This window comes from Plasmopara halstedii (assembly GCF_900000015.1).
Source record: "Plasmopara halstedii genome assembly, contig: Scaffold_3060, whole genome shotgun sequence".
Taxonomy (NCBI): Eukaryota; Oomycota; class Peronosporomycetes; order Peronosporales; family Peronosporaceae; genus Plasmopara; species Plasmopara halstedii.
The window spans coordinates 2,782,700-2,792,272 of record NW_020189964.1 but is presented as its reverse complement, the minus strand read 5'-3'; the positions used below and the strand labels follow the sequence as shown (position 1 = coordinate 2,792,272).

The 9,573-nt window shown below is 42.8% G+C and overlaps 3 protein-coding genes across 3 annotated transcripts; 2 read left to right on the top strand and 1 right to left on the bottom strand.

Annotated features, from left to right (window-relative positions):
* Positions 1 to 169: 169 nt before the first annotated feature.
* On the top strand, positions 170 to 865 carry PHALS_07078 (uncharacterized protein; the record flags this gene model as incomplete). The annotated part of the gene is made up of 1 exon (XM_024720483.1): positions 170 to 865. The coding sequence occupies one exon, from the start codon at positions 170 to 172 to the stop codon at positions 863 to 865; it is 696 nt and encodes a 231-aa protein (XP_024585677.1).
* Positions 866 to 4,626: 3,761 nt separating this feature from the next.
* PHALS_07077 (uncharacterized protein) lies at positions 4,627 to 4,939 on the top strand (the record flags this gene model as incomplete). The annotated part of the gene is made up of 3 exons (XM_024720482.1): positions 4,627 to 4,704; positions 4,777 to 4,824; positions 4,886 to 4,939. 3 exons carry the CDS (start codon positions 4,627 to 4,629, stop codon positions 4,937 to 4,939), a joined length of 180 nt encoding a protein of 59 aa, XP_024585676.1.
* Positions 4,940 to 6,299: 1,360 nt separating this feature from the next.
* On the bottom strand, positions 6,300 to 6,743 carry PHALS_07076 (uncharacterized protein; the record flags this gene model as incomplete). Its single annotated transcript, XM_024720481.1, has 2 exons — positions 6,300 to 6,424; positions 6,623 to 6,743. 2 exons carry the CDS (start codon positions 6,741 to 6,743, stop codon positions 6,300 to 6,302), a joined length of 246 nt encoding a protein of 81 aa, XP_024585675.1.
* Positions 6,744 to 9,573: the final 2,830 nt, after the last annotated feature.

Sequence of the window (9,573 nt, the reverse complement as noted above, 5' to 3'; positions counted from 1 at the left end):
ATCGCTTCAAAAACTACGATCAGAGCGTTGGGTAAAGGATAAATTCTCTCCGACAAAAAGCTTTCACTTACAAAAACTCAACTTGCTCGTTGATTTTCAGCCTGAGCTTTTGACGTGGGTGGAATACGTGGTTGCATTCAATCAGGAATATCCCGACTCTGCAGAATCAATGTTTCGAATTGTGAAGAAATACGCTTCCAAAATGAAATGGGAAAACGTGTTTTTGATAATGACAAAAGACCCGAGGTGGGAAAAAGTTGCTGGGCAAATAAAAGAAGAACTAGGGTTTTGTCTGGAAGCGCAAATACCGCCAGAAGTCGTGTGTGATCTTATGGGGCTTAATCTAAAAGACCCCGACATTTTGAAAAACGTTTACTTTAAACGTTTGGTCTCATACTCGGTCGTTTTCTCTTTTCGCGAACCTTCCAACCTCCATGACAAACCCGTGCTGACAATTCTAAAATTAGCGCAGACAGACACAAATACTTTGATCGAACGTTTGAAAAAGCAGGCAACTGGTGTCAAAGTTGCGCAGACGTGGGAACTCGAAATTCACATGGTACTAAATGTTTATTCGCCCAACGACGACATACTGAATAAAGCTTGGCTTGATTATATCTCCATGATCGATGACCAGCCTCTTGGCTGGAATTTGGCTACATGCATCAGAACCATTTATTCAGGACTTGAGATGGAGAAAGCTATTGGTCAAGCGCTTTCACAGCCCATCCCAGTTTTGAGGATGGGCGGCCACGAGCTGTCTGCATCTAATGAGAAAACAAAATCAAAATGCGATAAGTTGATCAAGTCACAATCGGTCGAGAATTTAAGAACATTTCATTTTTCGACAAATGGACAAAAGTGAATGTGCTACAAGAATCGCCATCTTTTTTTTAGTTTTTAATAGACATTACTTCGATGCACAAGCATCACCAACTATTTTGGCTTTAAAATGTTGATATCCTAATTTAGTATAAACTTTGACACTCTAGGCGATCAATTACGTGGGATTACTGACAAATAGACAGCGTGCATACCTTTTTTTAACCTGTGCAAAATTCGATATCTTGTCTATATATTTCAAAACTGTACTTGTAAAAAATGACGTAAGTTAATGAAGTTATCGTCCATTTACTATGTATGTATGCGATAGCCACGCATATCAGTATTTACCGGTGATTGTACCAATAGTGTAGGACATAAACTAATCTTTGGAAAACAGACCAGCAAAATTCATAAAACAAGTTTGTAGCCTATTGGGCCTTTTACAAAATCTTTCCATTGAGAAGCTTTTATCCCGATTCATTGTCAAAAAATTTCTGCACTTTGCAATTGATGTCAAGGTACCTGTTAGCATCCACTATTACAATGAGGTTAAGTAATTGCGACAGGCACAGTATGCCCAAGTCGATGCACACCTAAGCTTTGAGGACTTACATAAAGGGAGCGCATGTAATTTATCATCTGTATCCGTGAGTCGAAGCTAGCTATGAAGACAGCTCTGAATATCATAGACGAAAGACGCAGTCACTATTCTCAGCAAAAATGATAGGGCGAAGAGTGGTCGTAAGCAATGACATCTGTATACTTTACATACTGGTCTATTATATATGAGAAACTACGTGTCGTCTTTCTTCCATTGCACAGCTGTAAGCAGGTTAGTCAAAATATGAGTAGGTACATTCACAAGATGCGCGTCTTGACAATGTACTTGGTCAAAAAAAACTCTCGAAACACGTCAAGGTGACGGTGTTCATGGACGACCTAAGCGTAGACCTGGCGCGTACCCAATTATTCAGGGTTCAGGTCTCGATGGTGAAGGAGACGACACAAATCATTTCCCAGCGAATTAGTAGGCAGGGATACGTCACCCAAATTAGTGATCACCCCTAGTGCCACCCTTAGCTGTGTAAGCCCGCGTAACTTCTCGTGGCGAACCGTTCGATGTGAAGCTGAATTTTTCACCGAAACTTCTCCTTCGCCTCTTTATAAGATATTGGTCTTTGTGACCCGAACTAGGGGAACTCCACCTGCGACGAAGCCCGACATTATTCTTGTCATTCAAAGAGAGCTATCCCTCGCCCTTTAGTAACTTTAATGCGGGCGTAACTTTATTACCCCCTCACAGATTTCTCAATCTCACAGCCACCTCTGGGTCGGTACATTACAATTATGCCATCCCTAGAATTTTTTGAGTCTTGACGCTTTAGCAATCCCTTAGCGTGACCTCACGTCTGATAATTGTGGGAGCATGAAGAACTAAACATCCCTGCCAGAGCGTGGGGTAATTGCCACTTATGGACTATCCACGCGAATTCACCTTATGCGTCTACAGCGACGGCACGCTTAGATTAGGTTGCGCATATTGATTTTTGCAGGGTTATCATAAAAAGCTTGGGTACCCTATCATAGTATTATGTACTAGTCTCACTGAGACCTACCGTTTTATGCTTTCCCGTGAGGTAGCAACAAACCTGGTGCAGTTCTTCGAGACTGTCTGACGGCACTCAGAGTCCCTCGACGAGCCAGAGTATATTAGAAATTCAAATAGTCTTCATTCCTCCGTAAATTTGAGAATAAGAAAATCAGGCTTTTGCTGCTCATATTCCTCTTGGAGCTTTGATACTCTCAAGAAGAAAGGTGTATCACATACACACTCATCACGAGCGTTCTCACCTAACTGGACACCCTGCCTTTTCTTGTGATACTATTTCTTTCAAACTCGTAATTGTAACTTTGCCATCCACCTCGCAAACAAACTCACCGGAAAGCAAACAGACATCAATTCTGCCCTCCACTAGCCGGGCAAGCTCGTATCATATGCCCCAAATTACCGTATCTACAACAACGTTTGCTGTAATATTAGGTCGCGCTTAGGTCCATTTGTATCGTAATGGCTTAATGTGTATACCTGCTCTTTGCGGGTGTTTTGGGTAACAATGTTCCACCTTGTGCTAGAAGCGCCAGGACATGACAGAGACAACACCTGATAGGAAATTTGTTGTGTGAATACGCTGTACCATGTGGCGATAACGGAGTTCCGCGCAAGGTCGAAAAGAGCGAAGGGATTGCCACATTACGTGGATCATTAAAACTATTAATGGGTTGTGTTGCAAAGCCAATATAATATCGACTTTGCGCACAAAAATGCCATAGGATGTCACTTCATCTGCGACATCGTGACGGGTCGTCGCATAAGGGCGGGGGTCATCCGCTTTATGACACCGTCAAATACAGCGATCCAAACATCGATGAGCTTGAATATACAAACTTACTAACCGTGCTAAAGACCGGCTTGATTGTGTTGTGTCTAAAAAATTGGATAGCTTAGAGGTGTTCTTTGATATGAACATGGGTGCCCGTAACTATCCGCAGGCAGCGAGAGACTCGCCTGTGCTCCGAAATATTGATAAATGTACATATTTTAGTGTACTTAAAGCCAAAGAAGTATATCGAAGTGACTCGCCGTCTCAACTCCCTGTCATGGAAGTTAGGCACACGATTGATGTCGTATCAGAAACAAATTATTGTCTATCGAGACAATGCTGTCTGCCTGTGAGCAGTACGAGGTGGTAAAAGGTTTCTTTGCCGAGACGGCAATGATCGGATAAACGAGGGAATTCAAACTTCCACACGTCGCCGAAGTACTAAGCTCAGGAACTGAGTAGTAGTATTGACTACTTTATGTCTACAATCAGCTGTATAATGCCATCGTGCGAGATCTAATCCCGATCTCTAGGAAGAGCACGTAGTTCATTTGTGATACACTGTACACTTGATATGGAGGATGGGTACTGCGAGCCTGGTAACAAACCCTTACCTTACGCAAACACCCCCATCAGTATGTGAAATGTGGCTAATGATGCCACAGGTACTATCGACGCCCTGGTAACTTTAATTGCTTGGTCAGCTAGCATACACACTAATGTAAGCTTAAAACGTATTCTGATGATACATTCGCCGAACGCAAGGCTGCAGATAAAAAAAGGCTATTGGGGTGATCTTTTTGCGCTCGCCCCCGCTTGATGTCTGGGGGTATAGGAGACGATGCGCTATATGGCAGCATTGACAAATCATTTCTGGCACTAAATTTATGTCCTTGGTTGAATTTTGAACAACCAGGGTGTCCGTGTAGAACACCCGGACGGTAGCGAGCAAAAAGGTATGCCTTCCACCTGGACCCTGAAAGACCTGTTTAGTTTGGTGGAAATCGACAACAACTTAAACGAGCAAACTATTGGGCTCGAAGGATCAAGAACAAGAGATCTTGATCAGTTCTGGGCAGATAGAGGCGGCTAATATAAACTAGCTTGTCTATGATTATTTGAGTATACCTATAGCTTTAAGGCCTTTGTGATCGAAACACACCAAATATCTTCACGAACGGTATCAGTACTCCATCTTCTTAGCAACTGATGGCTAAATGGCTAAATGGATTCGCGAAGGATTCCTTCCGCGTTGACGTTAAACTGTCTAGCTCTTATCGCGGTAAGCTGGGGCACGCGTCTTGGGTAACTATGATCTTCTGGGCCATTAAGATCCATCGATATCGGGAAGCGTCTGTATGCGACAATGCCAACTCCAGTGGCTGATCGATCAGCAGCAGTCTAAGATTCATTGCCACAAATGAGCGGCTACCTGCTGTGGGATGAATTACATTCCAAATTTTCCCAACGATTGTCGCTCGGAACGACAAGGTTACAGGTATGATGTACTTATGGTTGTGCTCGATGCGCCCTATTTAGCTGTAGAAACACATTGCATTCAGCCACGTAGGCCATCGATGGTTTCATATGTACACGTGAGTTTCCACATGTGAACGACGTGTGTGATGTACCAGCAAGCTCGTATACAGTACATGCGTTGCAGAGCATCGTTTCTGTAGAATATTGAAACCCAGTCAGTCTTGACATTGCCATTGGGTACCAACAAACGATAGCTTTCACACAACTATACCAGTATTGTATGTTGATTGAGCAAGCTGCTTCATGTTAATGACCGCTCAGACGATTTCTTAAAAACGGTATTTAACAACGATATTGATTCTTTTGGTTTGTTTAAAAAAACATTATTGGATCAAGTCTAGCAGCTCGCCGCTGAATTCTAAAAACGGTGTCCAATCCATCGACAACAAGTTCTCGACGGGCCCCCTCGCTGTCTAGGCACTGACGCGTCAATAGTAACGGGGTTGCACATCCCCTTGTATGAAAGGGTGGGTCACACAAGATGATGTGACCGTGCAGCATTGTGGACTACATAAGTTGGTGTATCACACAATGGTGTGGCTAAGAAGCCACTTCGTGGTAGGACTACCAGAAGTTATGCATATTAACGAGCTTTTACTAGTTAGTTGGGAGAACCTAACATTTTAGAATTAGGCGGCTCTGCCGCAAATAAAATACAGTTTTGATATTGAACGGAAGATATCCAGAACTCTTGGAGGTGGCGGATTGCGATCCGCCATGCTTGTACTGGTTTTCGTATAAAACGTAAGGTCGGTGACCTTAGTACGCTTCCTCTAATCAAAAAGCTACAGCAGCCCCGCTGCATAAATATCGTCGATCGTTATTATTTCATCTGTGAGTTTGCGCTGAACAATTCGTCTCACGCGCCAATTGGATCTTTCTACATTATAATATTAAGACACCAAGCTGACAACGCTCACGGAGCCTTTGATGCAAAACGATGAAGAGTACTCAAAAGCGAAGTCTCGATTGTGAGTTGATTTCATCGTCAAAACGGCCGTTAGTGCTCATTGACTCCAGACTGGGTGTGAGCTGCTGGGTCCACGATGTAGTGGCACGGGTCCAGTTTATGCACAAAAAACTGATAAAATCGACGAATGAAAATATAAATGCAATATTAACGGGGAATTGAGCGGACTCAGATGCGATGTAACCTGTTTAAAGAGTGAGGTTAGTTCGATTCGGGTTCCACAATAGAGATACTCTTCATTTACTGGCAATTTACGGTTCTGCATCGTAATTATTTCACCTATATGCTAGACTTATTTAAGTATAGATCAGCCTTTTTTTGATTGCCTCAAAAGATACAAGAACTGCATTCGTTCGATTGCCCAGTATAGTAGTCAGAAAATGTGCTCTGCGTCTTCTAAAGACTGGAAGACGGCGTAGTTGTGAGTACGTTTTCTGGTAGAGAAAGAAGTGTGACCGGTTATACAACTTAACGTGGCTCCAAATCAATATATACAAGAAGCGGAGTGCGCATTTACATGCGACTCTCAGCACGATGAGGACAGCGTTCGTCCTCAAAAAATGAGCACCTTCTCTCATTGTGGATTAGGCATGACGCCGGATCGTCTCGAATAATACAGTCGGAAGGATCCGGATTATGTCATATTCAAATAGACGCGGGGCAATCCAGTTCCAGAAATCTGTAAGAAATGATCTTGAACTGCTGCGCTCTAAATGCAGACAAAACAAACCGTTTGAATAAATTTTGTGTGATTTTCACTCGACATACGCGACTGATAGCGTCATGCCATACGTCGATCCCTGTAAAATTTTGTCTAGAGTTCTAGCATTTCCAAGGAGACTCGTTGATTAATCGCGAGGCGGGCAAGCAATTTGCGAAAGTTGCGTTAGCTAAGAAGCAGATTAACCTTTGTCACCACCAGGGTATTTCTGATTTGACCGGCACACATGATGCCTTGTCTTGTGGCCATATTGAGGTTTCTTCTGCCGCACATCAGCGCCATTTGACATTGATTTTGAATTTGGCATGTCAGCCTGTTTGTACTATATTCTTATAAGTATATTTAGACCAAATCACTACCTGATTCCCCTTCAAGACAGTGATACTGATACTGTTCAAATAACAATCATCTTGAGTTTTGCTCTATTTTCTTGCAGGCTATACTTCTCAGTACAACAGCCGAGAAAAATGTACTCCCCGTTGGCTTCAAGGAAGTACTAGTTTCTACTTACAAATAACTCAGTAAAAAGAATACATTTTGAGCACTGCTTGCAAGTTAATGCGGCTCTTCACAATGGAGCTCTCAATATTCTATTCTCTATGCTCTGTACGACTATTGACAACAATGTCTGAAGGTTAGGCTTGTTGGTAGGTACGATGTGAGCTACACAGCGTCGATAGACGATTGATTATCGCTGGGAGTTCGACAGTTCCTGCGTCAGAACCAGCCACCAGAGCATGCACCGCATTGACATGAATATCATTGTCCTTCATGTGTACGTAGTATGATTTGACAACTAGATCAATAGCATTAAATTAGATGCAGCAGAAGTTGTTATCATGCGACGAGGATTTCATTTTATAGTTCATCTGATTCATGGACAACATGGGTGGCGGGTCTGCTGTCACCACGTCGTGATTTTACTATCAAAGAAGGGAAATTTATAAGCTCGTAGAGGCCGGTTGTTGTCCCTAAAGTCCTGCAATTGTCAAAATGACAACATCACCAATGATTGGTAATAACCCCCCGCTTCTCTTTGAATTACACTGTACCAATTTGGTTCCTTTGCCATATCGCAGTATATTGCTCAAATACCCTGGATGATATCTGTTTAATCCGTGAGAGCTTTTGTTGGGGTAGTGAAGAGATATGTCTAGCCCTTTTGACAGCTCTGGTTGCTCGATTCTCGATTAACCTACCTATCACAAAAGCGACGAGCCTCACTGCTTCGCACGATTACCACGTCACACTGTAGTACTGACGCAACCATACCGTAATATTATGACTTGAACAAACAATGCTTAATACTTTGAGAGTCTCATTCCGTTATTATAAATCATATTTGCCCCACTCCATAGAATACTGCAATTTAGTTCCTCATTTGTCTTTTTCGTCTGCACAGAAGATACCAGCCAAAAGCTAGTTTATTTTGTAACACCAGAGACACACTCGATAACCACGCTAAACTGTCGCTCATTGTTGTCATAGAAAATGGCACCCTGAGACATACGGTAGTTGCTGTCTGCATCCTAGTGAGATTGCGACTTGCTGCCATTGCTGCATTCCGATCTGAACTGCTTATCAGTCAATTCAGCCCTATGTCATGCGTCGGAGCTATCAAAGTTTACCACTCATGTCCATTTCACCTCTGCTTCGTAATTTGGATAACTTTAGTCATACAAAGCTTCGAAAAATGCGTAACACCTACAGTGTTCGACCTCCAGTCCATCCAAGGATCGTGGCGTTCAGGCCACCACTCATTAAAGATGCGATCGCTCAATTTTAGGAATGAGCCAGCCAATGTCCAACGCTGTCAAGGTCTTCATTCCTTCTTTCGATGTACCCCCTCGGAAGCCACACTAATCTACGATGCCTCAACATGCTGCTATTCCTCCTCCTGACATCCTTGTGGGCTACGAGGCTGCATATTTCCTGGATGCATAAGGAAGAATATTGTCGTCACAAACACTCGTATGTTGATGCAACGATCAACAACTCTGTGCTACAGACCCTCTCACATAGAAAATCAGATCGTTTGAGTTGAGCTCAATTAACCAATGATTAAACGAGTTCCATAAAACCCTGAGTCGACTGCGAGGGGTCGTCGGCTAACCCAGCATGAGAGCCCAAACCTAAATAGTGAAGGAGACATGGACGGAGTAGATGTCTCTTGTGTCTGTGGATGTAATTCTATTAGTATCACGTTCCCTCTCGATATCTATAAAATTCCTCTTCCCATTTCTAGCGTATCTATGGTCCATTGCCTCTGACGCTCTTGTAGCACTTTCAGCCCTCTGTAACGGGCTACACTGATCCATTACATGAAGGTACAAATATGTACCTCCTGTATGCATTGTGAAGCTTTATTAAAGAAGAATACAGTATGGTAATTCCAAATGCATATTGACATCTAAGATGAGGTCACAAATTTTCTGTGTGATACAGAATACTGATTTCTGCTTGATAATCTGTGCTGATGACGAGACCGACGTGTCTCTGTCTTTCGAAGTGGGTAGTCACAAATACTGAACAATTTCCCGAAGTTGAAGTTTAACCTTTCGAAATTCAGACTTCATACGCCCAAGACCTTGTATCAATTAAAGCCGAGGTTCAACTTTTGTATGGCATTGCCTTTACGAATAAAGCTGTGAGGTATCTTAAAAGTGTATTCAGGCAAAGCACAAAGTGTGCCCGGCGAAAATAAATTCTACTTCCTTGCTCTTATGTTCAAGAAAAAACTCTATAGCTACTTAACCTTGATATATAAATCGCGAGCCCAAGATTTTGCTAATGAAGCCTATAGGAGCATTTGAGGTGTTTTGCATATAGCAGGAATCATAACTTATTTCAGACCAGTTGCAATGTTTCTTTTAGACATCAACTCGTCCTTCTTCCCTCCATATCCGGATTGATCTTCCTTCTTCACGTCGAGAATCGCTTCCTCGTCGCACAAGCGTTTGTGTTGTGTTTGAGGGAATGTTTGTGAACGGCGCCCTCTCACACCCTCACACATCAACCAGCCATCACTGCATTATATCTATACCCCCAATTTAATGCTGCACTCTCTGCTTTCTCGAAAATGGTTGAGTGGGTGCAGGCATTTTTAGTGTGAGCTGCATATCTCCATGAAGATGGTA